Source organism: Cydia strobilella, chromosome 13 (genome assembly GCF_947568885.1).
Source record: "Cydia strobilella chromosome 13, ilCydStro3.1, whole genome shotgun sequence".
NCBI lineage: Eukaryota > Metazoa > Arthropoda > Insecta > Lepidoptera > Tortricidae > Cydia > Cydia strobilella.
Window position 1 is genome coordinate 5,602,025 of NC_086053.1, and position 21,136 is coordinate 5,623,160.

At 38.5% G+C, this 21,136-nt stretch overlaps 1 protein-coding gene across 1 annotated transcript; it reads left to right on the plus strand.

The window, feature by feature from the left end:
- Positions 1 to 19,271: 19,271 nt before the first annotated feature.
- LOC134746545 (enhancer of split mbeta protein-like) lies at positions 19,272 to 20,406 on the plus strand. The gene has a single exon (XM_063680958.1). It carries the CDS (start codon positions 19,441 to 19,443, stop codon positions 20,044 to 20,046), a length of 606 nt encoding a protein of 201 aa, XP_063537028.1. The 5' UTR covers positions 19,272 to 19,440; the 3' UTR covers positions 20,047 to 20,406.
- The last annotated feature ends 730 nt before the right edge of the window (positions 20,407 to 21,136 follow it).

The following is a 21,136-nucleotide window of genomic DNA, read 5'->3' on the forward strand; positions in this document are numbered from 1 at the left end:
CACATGACTTTTAGGGTTTCTAACCCCGTTTCAGTCATTCCTCCATCACTTCTTCTAACTGAAGTGAGCGGAACTGACTTCGTTGTGGCTAGCGCTTTTGTAAGTCTCATGCCTTCCGGTATGGACCTGATTTGATCGCAATGGTTCATCCATGCCTTCCTTTTTGCTTTCCTCACCGCTTTGCTGTATTCAGTGAGTTTCTGCGCATAATGCTGAAAGTCCTTAGTCCTTTTAGCATCGTTGACGTATTATTATTAAAATGTTTAATAAGTTTTCCAATAAACGTAGTAAAGAAACTCACTATGTATATGTATGTAAATATGTTAGTTATTTTGAGACAGTTTGAGAGGAAGTGAGAAAAATAATAAGTAAAAATAACTACCTACGAGTACATGATAGTGTAAGTGATAACTTCAGTCATGTCTAGTATATAAATTATATAATAGACTATAAACATGTTGTAATGAGTTGTCATACTCGTAATCCTTGGCGTTCTATGTTTTAAATAATTAGTTGAAAACACAGACCTAAGTCTGCAACGATTTTGATAGCACACGCAGTGCAAGTGTTATTTTAAACGTCAAACTTCTATGCAATTATGATGTATAAACGGTATAAATAACGCACAGCTCATAGATTAGTATATACTGTGCTATCAAAATAGTTGCAGACTTACCTCGGTCTAACTATTTTCTTTTCAAAGTTAAGTTGACTCAAACCATGTTCATACACAATTTGATAAGAGTTAACACGTTGCCTTCTCCCCATCCTAAATTCACATTCAAGTTCAATTAATTTTAGTTACCCGTCTTTACGTTTTGTTATTATGTTTCTTCCGTCAAAATACAATTGCAGCACTAAGCTTCATAATAATAAATTGATAATTGTCTGATTTTTTAATAAAGTAGTAAAAGCTAGGTAATAAAGGAAAGTACGGTTTTCTAAGAACCAGTTAAAAAGTGTTAAAGCCGTATCAAAACTCCATCAATGCATAAAAAGATTAAATTAAATTAAATTCTTATAATTGAAATCTCAATCTATCCGTGAATGACAGTTGAGTCGGGTTCTTCGAACTAATCTAAGTGTAAAAACTAAATGACCGGTAGTCATTAAAGCGATTACAGATACATACATACATATATGTGACGTGGGTGCTTCTACGTTCTACCCAGTGACTGGACTTATCTAGTTTTTAATTGGCAGAAAATTAGCGTTTATTTTTAATGCGATTAACATGTATTTTGCTTAGAAAGCTAGTAAGACTTTTATATAAATATCATATATATTTTAGAATTTTTTTCATTGATAAAAAATGAAACTCAAATTCAGATTTCAGGTAAAAGAAAGAAAGAAATAAACTAAAATACGTAAGTACACACATGACGACCCATAAGTACCTACAAGTAGGCAATCTATATGGAAAATAGCGTCAAACAACTGGGTCTTCTGGTTTTATTTAGCGACCCAGGGTAACGCCGATAAAAGTATTTTATGACACTTTCGGAGCAACTAAAGTATATACGCTATTCTTTGAATACCGACGTCTAATACATAATACATAATATTGCTTGCTTTAAAAACTATAGAGTCGAACCCAAACAGCTTCCTATCATACTTATAGAAAGATAAAAAGAGTATTGTTTGTGATGGCGCCCTGCTAAAATGCTCCTTTACTACCGGAATTAATTCCAATCAAGATTAATTGACTGGTTGTTGTTTGAATACGGAAGCGCCCGACGCGACGGGCAACGGTCGTGCGCCTGATTACAGAGATTAATATTACGCAGCGTGAACTGCGTCCGCGCTGACCGTGGCTCTAACGTTGCTCTGACGTGGCTTATTGAACTGATAGGTCATTCCTGGACAAAGTAAGCACTACAGCTTAAGACCTTTTTTAGGGTTCCGTACCCGAAGGGTAAAAACGGAACCCTATTACCATACAGTAACTGATACTAGAGCGTTACTGTCATAGTAAATTTTGTAACCCCAGTAAATTCATTGCGTCGCTGCGCGTACAAAAGTCGCTATGTGATTTTTAACGATTTTTGGGTTTTAATGCCATTTTGAACCTTATTTCTATACGCATATGCTCCAAAAACAGCGTGGCGCTTATTTCAATATTTAAGGATTTATCAAATGTAGGTATGTGACGCCCATACAATGAATGCTCTTTCTATAATCGCTAACTGGAATAAATCACATAACTACATTAGCTTATTTGAACAGCAATTACAGACGTGTGCTCGCTATGTGATGCTTGACACATAGCGATATTTTCTACAAGTTTATTTAAAAATGCTTGCTCCCGATATGTAGTTTCTCGCACATAGCGATATTTTTATACTAGTTGTAGTCGATGTTATGTTTCTAGACTGTGCGTTTTACTATACATAGCGGGATTTTCTTATAACAATCGAGTCTACCGTATATTAAACTATATACTACCTTAATACCTATATACTAAAGATGATTATTTCATGTGAAGCGCTAGTGGCCTAGCTGTAAGAGCGTGCGACGTTCAATCCGGAGGTCGCGGGTTCAAACCCACGCTCGTACCAATGAGTTTTTCGGAACTTATGTACGAAATATCATTTGATATTTACCAGTCGCTTTTCGGTGAAGGAAAACATAGTGAGGAAACCGGACTAATCCCAATAAGGCCTAGTTTCCCCTCTGGGTTGGAAGGTCAGATGGCAGTCGCTTTCGTAAAAACTAGGGATTAGTTGTCAAGCAGACCTTAGGGTCCCATGAACCGTGGCAAAATTCCTGGATAACGCGAGGAAGAAGAGTTGACCTTAGTATTTTTGCCTATATTTTCGAAAGCCCGACTTTTAATTGATTGCAGGTTTATTTCGGAAATTATTTAAAACTCAACTTTTTGAAATTCCTTAATAATCTTTTTTTGTTGACAAAGGCCCTCCGGCTTGGGGAGCCATTTGGTGGATATGTGGGACTCCCTCCTGCAACCATCCTCTCCTAGTAAGAGGAGAAAAGGAGATATACCCACTAAAAGCCACTCCGGCGCTCACCCTTCTGGCCGTTTCAAGGAGGATGCCTGAGATTCTACTCCTTCTGGCGGCCCTGGCTTATCTTACTCCGGAGTACTCACACCGCTGGAAAGGAGAGTCATTGACGCTTGACCCACTGCCAATCGTGTAGCGCCGTGTAGTGCGGGCCCCTACAGCCCGCTGGCCCTGCTAGAAGTTTAGGCGGACAGCAAATTGTGCCCATCTTCTTCACCGCCGTCTGCGCCGGTTCGGGTGCGCGTCGTCAGCTCCTACTCTCACGCTCCGTTTCCGCGGCCTCCTTCCTTGAAATGACGGTTTCGCAGAATAAGGCAACGGCGTTCCATTTCCTTTCGCTGCCCAACATAGTCATTAATACGTTGCGCAGCGAAACGTTCCCTAATCCAAGAGCCGCCGTCATAGTGCGACACTCTACGGCCCAACGATTGCATTCTTGACTACAGTGTGCCTCTATGGTATGAGATCCATAGCGAAAGTCCTCCAGGTCGTCCTTCTAGCTTTGCTGCATCCGTTCGTGCCCTTGTTGACGCGTCCTCGGCAGTTCTTCGGGTGCAGGGAATTCATTTAGGACCCTGCACCTGACCCTCTCCCTGTGCGCATCGGCGAGTACCAGAGCCTCTAACTATCACCCATTTTTTGACAACTTGAATCATGAAAACAACCTAACTTCACTGTGATTACTTACTTAATAAAGGAATCCAGGAGAAAACCAATGACAGTCCATTATAAGACTGTCATGTGATATTTGACTGTTGAATAAGTATATAAGGGGAAGTTTGAAAGTAGCACCGGTAACGGAGAAGATGAGGAGTCAATAGTAGGTTAGCGCCGTGGTATGGGCATGTAATGAGGAAAGATGAATGTCACATAGGCAAAACAATGTTGGGGATGAATGCTGATGGACGGAGAGCGGATGGTAGACCCAAAAAACGATGGATGGATTGTGTGAAAGAGGATATGAGAAGAAAGGAGTGAGTGCTGAGGTGACCAAAGATAGAGGAGAATGGAAGAAAAAACATGTTGTGCCGACCCCATACAACGTGGGATAAGGGCAGGAAGAAGAGAGTCCTTAAAGAGATGAGACTTTTTACATTTCTAGATTTTAAAGGCAACATTTTGATTACAAAACTAGAAAAAATAGATTTTTATCGTTTTTCTCCTTGCTTCGTATATATGTATATTATTTGATTACTTATTGGGCTGGCAAATAATTATCAAACCAATTTAAATGAGTTTACCTAGGTAAACATATTTAGTTCAAAGATATTGACTGAAACAAATTGATCATAAATGGGTTTAAAGTAATAGTTATAATAAAAAAAGTACGTAGATTATTAATTCACGATTAAAATTCAATTATATTGACTTAAACAGCATTTTTTTTTGTTTTATTGAACGCTCACATCATATTATTAAATAGCCATGTGACGGTAAAGAACAAAAAAATTTTAAGGTCCCTAACAATTAAATCTAACCATGTAATGGTAAGACACTTAGAGGTTATTTATGATCCAAACAAAACTCGCTATGTGACATATTTTTGAAAAAGTTTTTTTTTCATAGTATTAAAACTAAAATTGTTTTTCATGTTATTCCTTAATGTATGTTAAAGTGCAAATACTTTTGTCACAAAAATATTGATTCATTTATGTCCAATAATTATCGAAATAAACAGTTTTTTGTGTCTCCTGTAAAGTAGGTTAAAACACATGGCGACTTTTGTACGCGCAGCGACGATTGCCATCTGTCGACACACTTTAAAACTAAAAATGAAGATTTATAAAAATACGATAGAATGTATTTAAATATAGATAAATGATTTTTTTTATTTGCATTAATTATTTTTATGATTTTGACCCATTTTCTTTCACTGATATGCGTTAAAATTGTTAAATAACAAACGAAACCGTCAACGCCATCTATACGACTGTAGGCCAAAACTAGTAGCGCCCTCTGAACGAGAATCAAATTTTCTTGATTTTCGAGGCACGTTTTTTCCTTAGACTGTATCCATCTATTACGGAGTTATATCTATCTTTGCTATTACTAAGACTCCGCTGTCCGTCTGTCTGTCTGTCTGTCTATCACCAGCGAAAACAGTTGAAATTTTCACAGATGATATATTTCTGTTTCCGCTACAACAACAAATACTAAAAAGTACGGAACCCTCGGTGAGCGAGTCCGACTCGCCCTTGTCCGGTTTTTTAAAGATATCGTACCTACTTAAAGTTTATAACAGGTATTAATAAAAATTACGCAAGTTGCTCCGAGGTGGTATACTGACAGGGCTATTTGGACGGATTGATCATTAATGGACGTAGTAGTTAAGTAGTAGGAGCGACGGCTCACTTACTTTTTCAAGTAACTGCTGTTCAAAATCACTTCTTATCATCTTAAAATTTGCACATTACTGATATTAACTCACGATAGTCACGATATTTTTGCTATCGATCGGGGTTCATGCGTTGTTGCTGGTATTGTAATTGTTCATTAGACAACGGGTGTTTTTAGCAGTAGCTAAAATTGTATACACATACGAAATTAAATCGAGGGTAGAGCGTAAACGCGCGTAATTTAAGGTCTAGGTAGTGCTTAACTCAGATGGTCAGTGACTCAGTGACAGCATAAAACAGGTAGGTGTGTTGGTTCTCACATTCCTACAAAACAAAAGACGTGAGTTGAACGAACTTTGCAACCAAAAGTGTAATATTTAAAATAATAGGTAGCTGCAACCTTTATAAATCTACTAAGTTAACATTCCCACAATATTACAGCTCCAGCTAACTTATTGCCACATTTTCCCACTCAATATATTTCAACCATCTCGTAAGCTAGTGATTACGCTAAAAGAGGGGCCATAAAAATATCGATTGATCATATTACGGACCTGCTACTGTGAGCCTGAGGGCAGACCATACGGTAGGTATACTCCTGACTAAAACGAAAAAAACTTCAAGTCAAACAAACGAACCTCTTCAATTTCAACTTTATTAGTAATGTGTTACAGTTCAAATTAGAGTGACATATAATTGAGCTTAATGCTTTTTATTTTTAAAGATACGCCTGGAATACTGTAATCAAAAGGTTTAAATAATAAATAATAGCTTGCTCGTTACAGACACATATTCATTAGGAGTCCTCAAATAATTTACTTTAACTTTCTGGTTGCGTATTTATTTTTACGAAGCAAATTTTATTGTCAGTACCATTTATAGATGCCTTGAGGCTTCAGTACAAATATAGAGAAAAATAATAAAGCGCAAAACGATAAACAGTAAATAAATACCATGTGGAAAAATAGTCAAAAACAAACTGCATACTCCATCTCGTATCACGCCAAGTTTATTTGCCATATACAAGTGCATTAACGGTTTTATTTACATCTCCCTTTTAACCTCAACGGTTTTTCAATGCCGTTCTAAAAGTCAGCAAAATGTTCTAAAAGCCGCCAATAAAAAGCACATTAACATCATAGATACGACAATCGATTTTACCAAAACTGTCATGTAATCTTTAAGTAATAGACTTAAGGAGTGAAATCGAGTGACTCGTGTTAATTTTCTTAAAAAGCGGCTATAATTACGGTCGGTATACCGACCATAAAATCGCGGTGACAACAAAGCTTGACGCTTGTAAAACTTGAAAAGTCCGAAAAACATTATAGAATTTTATAATATGCCATAAAATTTAGATCAACCTCTTAAGAAATATAGAGGCGTGGGAGAGAGCTGTGCCAAGTCTATAATTTATATACATAGTCTTGTTCAGTATGCAGCAACAGAAATATCTAAAAGAAAACTCAACGAGGGTGCGGAGTGTTAGGGTCGGCAACGCGCATACGCGCGGAGTTGCAGCCGTTGCAGGCATATAAGGCTACGGAGACTGCTTAACATCAGGCGGGCCATATGCTTGTTTGCCACCGACGTAGCAAAACTTACAAAACCAGACAAAAATTACGTATTTATGGAAAATTCAACTGTTATCTTCATGAGATGTAAAAAATTAAAAAAAGCTATAACTATAAAAAATAATTCTGGACCTAAAACTCACCCTCATCCTCAGCCACACCACCACCTTAATATCGGTATTTTTCTAATAGCCTAACTTATCTTGGTTTTAAAATAATTCGAAGTCAAGTGAAGTGGACCCAAAGACACCAGTCTTGGCAGAAAGCTTGGCCGTTTTTTTCCTTGTAAAATTATAGAGACGTATTTTCAGACAAAGGCCGGTTGCGGCTTTTTGAAAGGAATTTAGAAGTATTCTATTATTTATAGTATGTCCTTCATAATAATGAGGAGCCCTCAACCGCGGCCCGTTTGTAGAACCAGCACGTGGGCTTACCCGCTCGCATTCAAAGGGGTTCCAAAACTTTACAGCGTTCCCGGAATCCCTATAAGGCCCGGACAGTTATACAAAATATGAAAAGAGCTTTGTTCCGCTTCAAGGATGTAACTATGCGGATACATTCAAAGTCATCCCTTTCAATAAATCTGCACCCGCATCTATAAACAAGAATAAGCAAGCGCCTCAAGGAAACAACAAATCATGAATACTCGTAATTTCCATACAACGAATATCCACTTAAACACCAGTCGTATATTGTATAGTAAATTTATGCGCCTCCGTAGGTTACAATGAACACAATAATTAACAATTCCCTATAAATCCGGTAGTCCGTCTGTACTTACATTCAAGCAATGAAAAGAGTAAACGGTAAGTTAATTTCATGCTGAACGTAAAAGTACAAAGCGAATTTACATTTTGGCAGCATGTAAGTCTGGATTATCCATAGAGGCAAATACGTAGACAATTCCCTACGTATCAAGACTTGCGTTGCCTGAAGGTCTCTACTTAGCATATTACCGCTTACAAGTAAATATGTAGGTAGTTTAGCTAGAATGTTACTTTTTGTGCCTTTCTATTTTTGACGCAGCTGGGTTTGGCCCGTCAGTAAGTAAGTACTCTGCTAATTCCGAAGGCGTCTGCTTTTTGCACTGCTATTAGCCGTCACCAGTCAAGTGCCCTGTCCTCCGGACACTTGAGGGTTTAAGTACAAAAGCCAGACATTTCACGTCGTTTGTCCCGACACCTCTGGGACTGTCTTCTGAGCGACAAGTGGCAAAAAACTGGCGCCACATTGTATTAGCGCGACCCCCTCGGAGCGTCACTGTCTCAAGTGTGATCATCTCATTGTTCCCAAACCTTGCACTTGCCTCTGTACCTGTTTCAACCATTTATCCAACTTTTTGTTTTTACGATTTCTGAGAAACATTAGACACGAACACGTGTCTGTGTACGACCTTTTGTTTCGCAGATAACCATCATTTAAAAACTAGACACATAAAAGACACCGATGGAGATTACATCAGCTCATTCTGGTTTTGGAACGTCAGACTTATTTGGGCGGTGATTTAATGATCTAATTTGCAGGTGATATTTTTAAGTAGCGGCTCTTTTGCCAATTTTTGCTCCGCTGTCTTAAGACGGAAACAGAAAAAAATTATCGCTTATCTGTCGAAGATAGAGGCGACTGAGAAATGCATGCACATGTAAGTCATTAGTCAGGGGCTGCGTCTCTAAATATTGGCGAGCTCCGCAAATCCCGGCGCCACCGGCGAGACAAAAATGCCGCCCTTTCAAGTGCCGACAAAACTGCAGCTAAGAAAATATTTACCGAAGCGCCGAATGAACACAAATGACCGTGGTATTGGGTATCAAGTAATCCTAAGATTCGTAAAGATTTTAACGCTAAGTAAGCAAAGTCGGCGAGCACAGAAGCTAAGACAAAATCAACATGTTTGTTTATTAGCAACTGCGCTGCGGATTGCTGCGACGGTGTGGCTGAGTGGGATTTACGAGAAGCATTGTTTTCAACTTGAACTCGTATCGCGCTGTTTCATGGTGAGCTGCATCAATAGCGATTAGATACTGATACCGATATCTAACGCGCCATACACGTCATGAAGAAAATATGGTGCAACAAAGTGTATAAAAAACATTGCATAACTTATTTACCCATTGAAGCATCAACAAGATAAATTGGGGTTTTTATGTTAAGAGTACCTATGACTTCGCTAATTCCGGGTAGATATTAAAGGTATTATTATTGCGCACTAAACTTCTAATCATGTCATATCTCAGAAGTCGTGATATGAAAAAAAGATATTTCTACATTAAATGACCCTGACGTCAGAGTGGACAGTTGCCGCGTCACCGTCACGTTGCACGAGATGTGGCGTCACTGCTTCTCGTTATTTGCTCGCTATTAACAACACACGTCAGTGGAAATCGTTCCTCGGTTCTGCATAATCGTTGCTTAGATCCGGCCAGCATCACAGTGATTCCCAGATACCGGAAACTTAAGTTACCAACTCTCATGAGAAAAATATGTGATTCCCAAACTATTTGCTGAGTAAGCGGGGTAAGAAACACATTTTAATTGTGATTTAGTCATCGCGTAGCCTTTTTAGCAAACATAGTACATCATGATTACAAGTTTATTGATTATAAGTTTAAATAGCATAAATATAAATACGCGTTATTCCACAGCTTCCAAACCGATGCCCGCTGCACAAATTAACTACATATGTATATGAAAACGAAATAAGACCCGTTACGTTATTTAGTAAATAACATAATATTTACATAATCCCTGTTTATCATTTTCCTAACTCGCTATTGATGCCTTAACAGCGTGATTGTCAATCAAACTTCACTTTCTTCTTAATCCCGCTTTTAAACCATATGAACTGCCAAATAAATCAAAATCATTATAATCTATCAAATCATAAAGGTCCGCATACACGCACGTCAGCCTCGTGCGAGGCACGCGACGCCCGCGCTGACCGGTGCGGTGTGTGACTCATGACATGACCCGGCGCGCGCGCAAGCGACAGCACAAGTCGAATATTGAACTGCGATTCCTCATTGGGTAGATTGTTTGTTAAAGCGTAGTTATTTGTTCGTGTTATGGTAAATTGTATACTAATTTTAAACGAAAAATTAAACGTTTAATTTTCAAATTTTCATTTAGAATAATGCCTATATCCCAAAAAAATCGAACTACGTGCATCAAGTGCAATAAATTACTCTGTCTAATTTTGGAAAGTTACCCCTAGAATCGACTGCCAGAAAATTAACTGTACAAGTGTACAGTCAACCAATTTGATTTCTAGGCCACTGTAGAACCTTGTCGCTTCTAACGCATTCAGTAAAGATACCTCAGATTATAGCAATTATACGCAGGTAGGAAGTTGTCTCATGGACCAACGTAGGATTAAACTTAGGTATATTTTTTCTTCATCCTTGTACAGTATCATTTACGCAGGTGAATGCGTCAAAGCGGGTCAAGAGTCAAGTCGGTTGCGTGACGCGTGCGCCGCTTTCTGCTGTCACGTCACGTACGCTGCGTTATCTTTTTTGGTTAGGATTCCTTTTTTAACGTAGTTATTAAACGTATTTGTATATAATTAATTTAAGTCCTGCATCTTCTAGTGTATTTTGTTTTTCTCTGCTGCCCACAGGATGCCCTGAAGAAATCGCTTTTTAGCGATAATTCCGCTTGTTGTTTTGTTTCTGTATTTCAACAATTATGTTTTTCTTTAATAATATGACATCATTTATATTGTAGTCCGTAGTAGTCCGTACGAACACGAAGGAAAAATGGAACGGACAGGTACCTATACTACTAATAATGTATGTAAATAATTAAAATCAAAATTAAATATTATCTTGTCAATCTTACACAACCCCACACTCCCCACAGTAAGCTCAAGAAGGTTAAAACAAACCTAAATAATCGCGGGATGTAAAATCTAAACACGCCGCTAAGATATCTCGCGCTATAGTTAAATCGTAGTCATGATCTTATTAAATATCTAATCTACACAAGACAGACAGACAGTTTTTTCAATATTGTGTCAGTAATTATAAGAACGTTATGCACCTCGCTCGTAGTCATCATAAAACAAGAACAATGAATTGATATTCAGTGATTGCTACACGGTTTACATTCGATTTACAAAGGAGGTGCAACGCATTCGAAAATCGGTCACGGAATAATAAAGCACGTTAATGCACAAGGAAAAGAAACAAAAAAACCGTTATCTGTTTATAAACGTATGTAAATGATGAGATATCGACAATGAATGTTTACATGTGCGTAGGCAGATTACAGAATAGATAATTATGCAAGTTGCGGGAAGTTTCAAAAAAGTTGGAAAAGGTTTCGGAAATTTTAGGAAAACTTCACAGGAAACAAGAAAACTTTAATTTTGGAAATGTTTTTTTTTATTCCCATCCAACATTATGAGAAGTTTCCGGGATTAAGAGTGGAAAAAGATAATATCAATTCGTTTACAACCCCTGTTTATTAAAATTACAATAAGTAAAATAAGAAAGCATTTCGCAGTAAAAATATAAAAGCGTGACTGCAGGTCGTGGCATAAGATAAGGGACCTTCAATAAACACACCATACGCCGGTATTTTATCTATGGTGTTAAAAATTACACGTTTTATGTAAAAACGACGTGTCTTTAACAGTTTCTAATAAACATAGTTGAGGAAAACCTTCGCGAGACGTGCATCAGTAAACGTTGATAATTCTTTCAGAGTTCAGAACCTATTAGTCGGGTGTCCTATACACAGCACCTGCACAACCGACCTATAGTTTTGAGTTTTTTAAAAGCACTTCGTGCAGGTTATCCGAAGAAAAATGTCCTATATAATATGTATATAATGCAATAGTTCCTGTGATAATGTCTAAATGAGCAAATGTTTAGATAAAAAGAAAAAAGACACATTATATTAATTTTTAGGGTTCCCTACGACCCTATTACTACTCTGTCCGTCTGTCTGTCTGTCACCTGGCTGTATCTCATCAACCGTGATAGCTAGACAGTTGAAATATTCACAGATGATGTATTTCTGTCGCCGCTATAACAACAAATACTAAAAAGTACGGAACCCTCGGTGGGCGAGTCCGACTCGCACTTGTTTCATATTTAACACACTACTGTTTTAATAATTGTCACGTGTTTGCAAGTAACTTTTAACCTAGGAGTCTTAAGAATAACATTAAGAGAAACATTGTAAGAAGGTAATTAACACTTGACGTCAACATAATCATTATCAAGTTGTACCTAACTGCGGTTAAAACTAATTGCAAATAAGCCTAACCTTGTCTATATAAACTAATGGAACATAAAGTAGACATTGCCAACAAACATATAAGTAACAATGTAGGCATCGTAGAAATTAGGGATGTAACGATACATGAAGAGTTTTTAATGATTCACGGTTAGTTTCACTAGAAAACAATCTTCTTCTTCTTTTTCTTCCAACAATACAAAAGGTAATCACGGTCCATATCCCGGTCAATATAAGTCTACCGATACATGATTTTGCCGATATGATACCGATACCGATTTTTGAAGTAAGTAAATAATCGGCGATACTGATACAGATACCGATATCAATGGCATAGTAGTTAATTAATAAAACAAATAAATAAGGAATTATATTAATATGCATAAAACATACTTATGTTATGTATATAGACACTCGATTTTGTAAAGTGTGAAAGACTGTAAAAAAAAATAAGAAAAATGCCAAGTCAAATTCAAATAAAACATTTAAGTATTTACGTAACCATAAAGCAATCAAAGCAAAAGTAAATCGTAATCAGTAAGTATAGTTCACTTTAGGTAGATTTTTTTTGTTAAAAAGAAAATACAGTTTATTCAAATTATTACCAGCGTCGTTCGATTTGCGCGCTTTTCATACTGTGATATCGGCTGAATTTAAATCGGCGATGCCGATATATCGGCCATGCCGATATATCGGCCTGCCGAATATATCGGTATCGGTATCGTTACATCCCTAGTAGGAATACAAACAAATATACCTGAACAGGTTATTGAATGAGATGCTAAAAAGTTTAAACGACGTAATTTTTGTTGTCAAGGCAAATCAATTTTTTTAGGCATTCGTACCTACTAGTAAATACAAATGTGCGTCGCATGCCACGTAATGGGTTGTATCCAATAATTATGATAGTAATTTATTTATATTCGCTAATAGCAGTCTACTGTATGGATCAGTTTGGATGACTTTATCCACGTGATAAAATAACCGTCACATTTTAACACTACGGGATTGAAAGTGACGGACACGATTTTATCACGCTGTTAAAGAACGACCATAATATCCGTACCGATGGTCGGATACCACTGTATCCGTATTGGATTAAGTCCTTCTCCAAGGATAAGACGAACCTCAATAGTTTTTAGAGATCTTAATTCAGTACTTTTTTCGGTTAGGGGTTTTTTTTTTAATACAGTGCTCACAATCAAATCCAGTACAGTCCGTTGAAAAACCTTCAGTCAGGTCAGTAACTTTTTTTTATAGCCTATATTGTGTCCCACTGCTGGGCAAAGGCCTCCCTAGCCCTGTATTCAGCCACACATCACCCAAACCAGAGGCAGACCAAAAAGGAGATGGCGAGACGACCTGGACTCTTTTTGTGGTGACTGGCGGGAGCATGCACTAAGCCGTGACGAGTGGTCAGTTACTGTGTTATCAAAAACCCTTGCAATAAAATGAATGCCGAATCTACCTAAGTATACAATATGAGTAATATTTCTTACAAATAGGTACTTCACGATTTAATCCAGTTTCCTCATCTGATAAGAGCCATTAAGTGCACATGATATCAACAATAAACAACTTAGTATAGACCCAGTTACAGTTGAATAGGAAAATTCCAATTATTAATTATGAATAAAATACGACCTGGACCATTAACCCCAAAACCTTATCGACGGTGATATCGCAAATAGGATATAAATGTCTAGATTCATTAAAATGCGATGAAGAGAAGGAAAATTTGGCAATAATTTTTCTATTAATACGAGTATGATATAAAATTAGTGTATACACGATTGTGATAGAGATAGTCATCGTTTAGACACGAGACTTCTCATCTCACATTTTTAAGTACTTGTTTTTATTTGTAATTTAATATTGTAACTAGCACATAAATATTTTTTAATAACCCTTATTAACCGTAAGCCGTTGGTACTATGTATAATTTTAACATGTTTGACACGGTTAACTGCCAGCTCTTCGGTCGCCAGTGAAGTCGACTAATTTTTTGGATAGTAGGTAATTAGTGTTTTTGGAATTAAGTCTGCCTTTTCAATTTCATTGTCATTCAGATAACATTTTTTTTTTAGTCTTTAGTAAGTCTGTGTAATAGTAAGATTAAAATAAATTTGTAAACTAGACAAATGGTACTTTGGTATGATACGGTTTTTTTTGAGCAATATACAATAATTATTAAGTACTAAATTCTTCGTCAACAATTTGTGTTCAAAGACAAAATAAGTAACTCGTCAATTTAGATTGCGACTTCTAGCACAATCTCTGATCTATTATAAAATGATGATAAGATACCTATTTCAGTCACATCTCATTGCATCAATGAAATCACACGCCGACGGCGTGCTGATAGATATCATTATAATAAGCATTAGTCAATAATTGCGCTCAATCTTACACATCTATTTCCACGTGCGTCAGAACGGGACCCGCTAATTTATACACAATATAATACATATAAAACCGGCCAAGTGCGAGTCGGACTCGTTTCCCAAGGGTTTCGTAATCACACATTTTTTTCCTCTTAACCATAACTTAACCACCCTCGTAGATTTTCCTGTAATCTATGGATAAAGAACTATAATTCCGTTTTTTTATTTTATTTAGGCTAATTTAACATTTTCTAATTTACCCCCCAAAAATGTCCTTGTATCGTGTCTTGTCCATCTTTGTACTCTCAGTCACCGACTTACATATTATGTATGTACCAAATTTCATCCCAATCGGTCCAGTAGTTTCTGAGCAAATTGGCTGACAGACGGTTGGACAGCCAAATACACGAGTGATCCTACAAGTTTTCCGTTTTTTTCCTTTTGAAATAAGGAATCCTAAAAATATATAATATGAAAGTTGTGGCAAAATGCAAGAAACCTGAATTAGACAAAGTTTCCTCTCGTTAATATAATTAATAGCCATTAGTCCGCGTCACCACGTGCCACGGTTACGCGTCAATTGTCATTTTCCATTACACATTAGCCTAGTGGAATATTTATATTAATGACTTACGTGGAAGCTAGTGGGAAGATTTAGACAATCGACGATCATTGACTCTAAACAATAAGAGGAAACAAATGAGTAAATTAAGATTAATCTTGAAAGGCTGGTTGTTGAACTACCACGTCAGTCAGTCATCAGTGGGATCAGCTGATATTATGTACAATGGAGTCTGGTTAATACTACTTCGCATATTAACCAACCGTTTATATTATATTATATGTAAGTAAAGGCACATGTTTGGTTTTAGTACAAGCTACTATGAAAGTACAACCGTTTATTACGACTCCGCTTATAACGATCGACCGCTGTTAACGACGAAATTTCACACAAAATCCGTGAATCGAGTCCGGTTACAACGACGAGCGACGTCGTTTTTACAAATAAATTGATGGTAAGAACTAGACTTATATTGACCGGGATATAGACCGTGATTACCTTTTGTATTATTTGTGAGCTCCCGATATTTCGACGCAGTTACATGCAGGTCATTTCGACAGAACGCCACTATATACCAAGATTGGTAAGAGAAGCCGTTGAAATTCACAAATACAAAAATTTTAATCGTGAAGATGGGTTTAAACTGTCAAATGTGTGGAATCCTGTGATTTGTTTGTGTAAAAAACCAGTGATATCCGAATCAAACACGCGTAGTGACACCGTGAGTGTAGTGTGTTTGGACAGACCAACGAGTGTGAACGCGACCGGACCAACAAGTGTGAATGCGACCGTTGGTAACGTTGAAAGTGAACGCAGCCGACGCGCAAGAATGAGGGTAGACAGAGCGCTGTCTACACAACTTTGACACCCACCCGCTATCTTCAGTCACCCGTGAACATGATGCATGTAACTGCGTCGAAATATCGGGAGCTCACAAATAATACAAAAGGTAATCACGGTCTATATCCCGGTCAATATAAGTCTAGTGTAACTAACCGTGAATCATTCAAAACTCTATTTGATGGTAAGAAGCTCACTTCGTGCACGCAGCAAGATAAAATAGGCACTTCGTAGCATTATTTTTAATATGTTTGTTCTAGGACTCCTGGCTTTACATGTTTTGGGGTATGGACGATTATGTGACCTAGTTTGACTCTTTGATTGTGCTATTTTAATATCTCCTTACTTTGCCACCTTGCTCTAATACATCTGCATCTACAGAGTATTGAAGTAGGTATAAGTATAACTGCTTAAGTGCTTAACTAACTCTATTGTTGTCCTGTTCATAGGTACATTACTAGATTAATTAAACCATAAACGACGACAACTGATTACTATATTCTATTTTTAGAAAACTAACAGTGTGAAAGTATATAAACACGTATTATTTTCCATCACGCTTGTACTAAATTTAGACTTTATCTTTATCTTGTTTAGCATGTTTACTATGTCGACAAGGTCGTGCGATATCACACAATAACAATGCAAACTGCGCATTGTTTTTTAATACATAATCTATTTATCAGCCTCATACTATTCTAGAAACCCTAACCTGTAGTCAACTTAATGCTCATTTTACAACAAAATGAAAATTGTGACCTACTATCGATTCCAGAAAATATCAGCTTTAAAACTGGCAGTCGTTTAATTAAATCTCGCACTTAGTAAACATGTGTATGTTAGTTCATAACATAATTCCCTATATAAAATAATATTAATGCCATTAGTCACGTAAATGCTATTAATTACAAAGTAATAGGTATATAAAGTTTGATTTAATGCGAAGTGAATCAGTTAATACTCTAAGCGCCACTACACTAACCCGGAGTTAACCGGTTAAACCGTTACCCAGTGTAATATTGTACTGGTAACCATGGTAACTCCAGGTTTAACCGGTTAACCCCGGATTAGTAAATGGGCCCCAAGTCCACAACATGCTAATTTGTAGACTCGGATGTACATACATTATACAATACAACATAAATTATAGGTACAATTATTGAGTCATGACCATAAGCACCTAACGGATTCTATTAAATATTAATCGGAACTTATACTAAGTACTTAATTAAAGACTTCTACCGTGGACTTCTATCCTTACAGCAGTAATGGGTTTGTACTGACTAGGAAACAAAGTCATTGCATTCTAAACAGAGTATTGTATATCTATAGATCAAAAAAGTACCGTTCAAGTACGTAATATGTATGTATGAATAATGCACAAAACGTCAGTTATCCGCTCCCCAGAAACGAAAGTCGCTATATACAAGAATTTTGTTTTGCAAACTTTTGAACCGTTTTATAATTTGCTCAATACCCGATTTACAATACCCAAATCCAAATAAATTTGCCTCGATTGAATGATAAAAATTCCGAATAAAGCACGTTAAGTGCCCAAGTGGGTGTTATGGGAGAAGGCACGATCTCAAGTTTTATTAATCGGGTGTCGATACTGGGGGACAATTTCTCATCGGCGCATTTCCTAAAACACAGAACGGTTTAAACTTAACTTGTTATTCCTGAAACTTGAACCTTAAGACCTAGTTATTTAGATTGAAATTTAAACAAGTAAAATATCCGTTTCGATCTTTTTTGTTGTGAAGGTAATATGTGTAGGCGCAGCGTCGGCCGCCCACTCGCTCTGAGCAATGCGTCCATCCGACTGCGCTACCGCCCGGCGCCTGCGTGCTGCCACCGTATCAAGCTTCGACTCACTTAACCAGTATACTGTGATCTAGAAGTACTAAAGAAACATACATGACCAAAGACCACACTACATTTTATCTGCTAAGCAAAGGCTAGGGCAATGGAAAGAACATCTCTTCGCGGCAACGCACGCGCCGATCTCATCGCTCAACATCACCAGCGCTATGCCTATGATAATGGCTAGTGTGGTATGACGTCCCGCACGATCCCAATTATTTTGATTGCCACCAACCGATTGACGCTTTGATGGATGACAGTTTGTAAAACAACAGAGTAATTAGGTACGTAATGTTCGGGGATGCGTCGGTTTGTTTGAACTACTTTTAAGCTTCTAAATTACAAGATAATTACGGCCCATTCGGCCTACCACCGCCTCATTCTCTCCTTACTCGTATCTACCTATTTGTCTATCAAAAGGTCATGATGTCTTATTCCTAGCAAAGACATATGTTGACTCTTAATTAAATACGCTGGGTTTTCTCCAGACCGATTAACATACAACTTTTACCTACTGCAGGAAATCATAGAAAGAACTCAAATAAACTACATAGTAAACTGAGCTGAGAACTGAAAGTCTTAGTTGCAGTCACGTATATACAATATGTACTTGGTGCCATAGCGACCACACCTCAAAACAACATTGCACAACATTCTCATCAAACAGCTTCATCCCAATGATCACGTCATTAAGCAAGATATCTTATTGGGGCGGAATAAGGCCTGTAATTCTGTCTGTCAATAATTATTACTCGTAATCCATGATTGATGTCTACAGTAACAGTAGCGGCCAATGTGTACTATCGACGACACAGTTCAATGACAATTCGTGAACCTTATTACAACGCAATACGGTTCTGTATGGAGCACTAATAGTCTGTTTTCGTTTGTTATTGACGCTGCATTGTGCCTCGCTATTGATTGATGGCGTTGCAAAACTGCATGTAAATCCACGCTCCTAATTAGATGACTTTAATTGTATCATTACGTAAGTTGGTTGCAATGAGCACTGATTAATTGTTACAGATGGGGCCGAGGTAATGCGCTACGCCACAGGACTCTACACGGCTCTACGGGATAGAATACTGCTACAGGCTCTACGTAATTAACCTGACGTAACGCTACGAGGTACTTTAACTCATACAATCAATATAGAATTTTAAGCATGCTCCCATGATGTAGATTTTATTCAATTACTGTACCCATCCCCATTATGTTATTCCATTGTACCTACAACTTGTAAAGAGGCGTATACTTATTATTGTAAAGCATAGTTGTTTATCTATTACCTAAAGCTAACCGGTAGCAAGTGAGCGAAGAATCCGCGGCGTGACTAACGCCAGCAATTACCAGAGCGGGCGTCGCGGCGAGCGGCGCGGCGCGGCGCGAGCGTCGATTGTTTACGGCGCGCACGCGCGGCACGGGCGCCCCCCGCGCCCCGCCGGCAGCTGCTCCGCGCCGCACAGGTGGCGCGTGTGGGAACTCGACGGCTCCGTGCGTTCCCACGATCGCGCGCCCGCCGCTCCCTATATAAGCCCCCGCTCCGACGTTCCACCGCATTCCGCGTTCAACGCTCAGCGCTAACGCACGCTCACTACTCACTTACACACAATCACCATGTCTTACGAGATCGCGTATTCGATCGCAGACGACGGCCCGCAGCCCGTCTCGCGTACTTACCAGTATCGCAAAGTGATGAAACCGATGCTCGAGCGCAAAAGGCGCGCTCGCATCAACCGCTGCCTCGACGAACTCAAGGAGCTGATGGTCAGCGCTCTCCAGTCGGAGGGTGAGAACGTCGCCAAATTGGAGAAGGCTGATATTTTGGAATTGACCGTTCGCCATCTTCACAAGCTTCGCCGCCAGCGCCGCTTGGCGCTCAACCCAACAGTGGAAGCTGACCGCTTCAAAGCTGGATTCACCCATGCCGCCAATGAAGTATCTCGGTGTTTGGCTTCGATTCCCGGAGTCGACGTGAGGCTGGGAACTCAGCTGATGACCCACCTCGGCCACAGACTGAACGACATGCAGCGCGCCGCTACCGGTGCCGACACACCCCCGGCCAGCCCGCCCAGCCCTGCCCTGTCTACAGTGTCTTCCTCCTCTGGCTACGTGACCCCATCTCCACCAGCGTCGCCCGTGCCCATGCACACAGCGACCCCCTTGGACTGCTCGACCAGCGGCTCGTTCCACAAGAGCCCGGTGGTGTGGCGGCCGTGGTAGAGCGGTGCTCGGATCGGACCCGGCTCCGCGGTCACATCTGTTCCAGCACCGCTCGGAGCCGCCTGCCCCAATGAGTCCACGATCCAAAACTAGTGATGTTCATGTTGTAAACATATCTAGATCTCACAATTTGATTAGTGTTAAACTTAGCTCGTAAGCAACTTGAAAGCTTTAATAAAAGTAGGAAATAAGTATATTTTGTGATACTAAAGAGTAAATATTATTGTAAAAGTAAGAGATGTTGTATCGGACCCAGTAGAGATGGTTCGGGTTGTTATTTTTTATCGTTAAAAAAAAATATGTCACGAAACTGTGAAAGAACTGGCAAAAGAGTAAGTCAATAAAACACATATTTCTTTATATTTCTGAATTTTATTCCCAAAAAAACCCTACCTTGAAACTGAGCATATATGTTTAATACTATTAATAATACTTAGTACAAAAAGTGCTTAATAACATTATGATCACACTCCTTGACTTAACAGCGTTTTGACATTAATATAAATTAAAATTATTTCTCAAAGACGAGTGTGGTCGTAAAGTTAACAATCCTCATAAACAATCTAACATCCAAGACAGTGCGAATTGAATGAGCATACCAGCATAGACGATAAATATTGAGCGAGGTTAAGGTCGGGACCTCCGACCGCGTGCTCCCGCGTTCCCGTACACGACGGTAAACGTGATCGCTACCGGTTACCTGCGCCCGCGCTTATTGCTTTATCAATTCACTTGTTTATCACTTAGTGATTATAGCGATAAGTACCAACGTGGGTGTAGGTGCAGACGTGATTTTTCAAGATTTGTACTTAGTCAACCAAGTATCAATGGGTCTACAGACCGTATAAAAAGTGTTTAAACCGATGCGCTTTTTAATAAACAACTTTGCCTTTTTTTTTTCACTAGGTTTTGCCCGCGACTTCGTCTGCGTGGAGTTAGTAATAATTTAGTAGCTTATAGTAGTCATTTGGTAGCTTATTTTTTATCCAATTTTATCGATTCCCCATACAAACTTCCATTCCCTTTTCACCACCTTAAAGGATGATTTCGGAAAAACTACCCTATGTCTTTCCCCGGGACTCAACCTATC

Bases quoted from the DNA above. Each gene is read 5' to 3' on its own strand.
- LOC134746545 (XM_063680958.1), top strand. From the start codon at position 19,441: ATGTCTTACGAGATCGCGTATTCGATCGCAGACGACGGCCCGCAGCCC.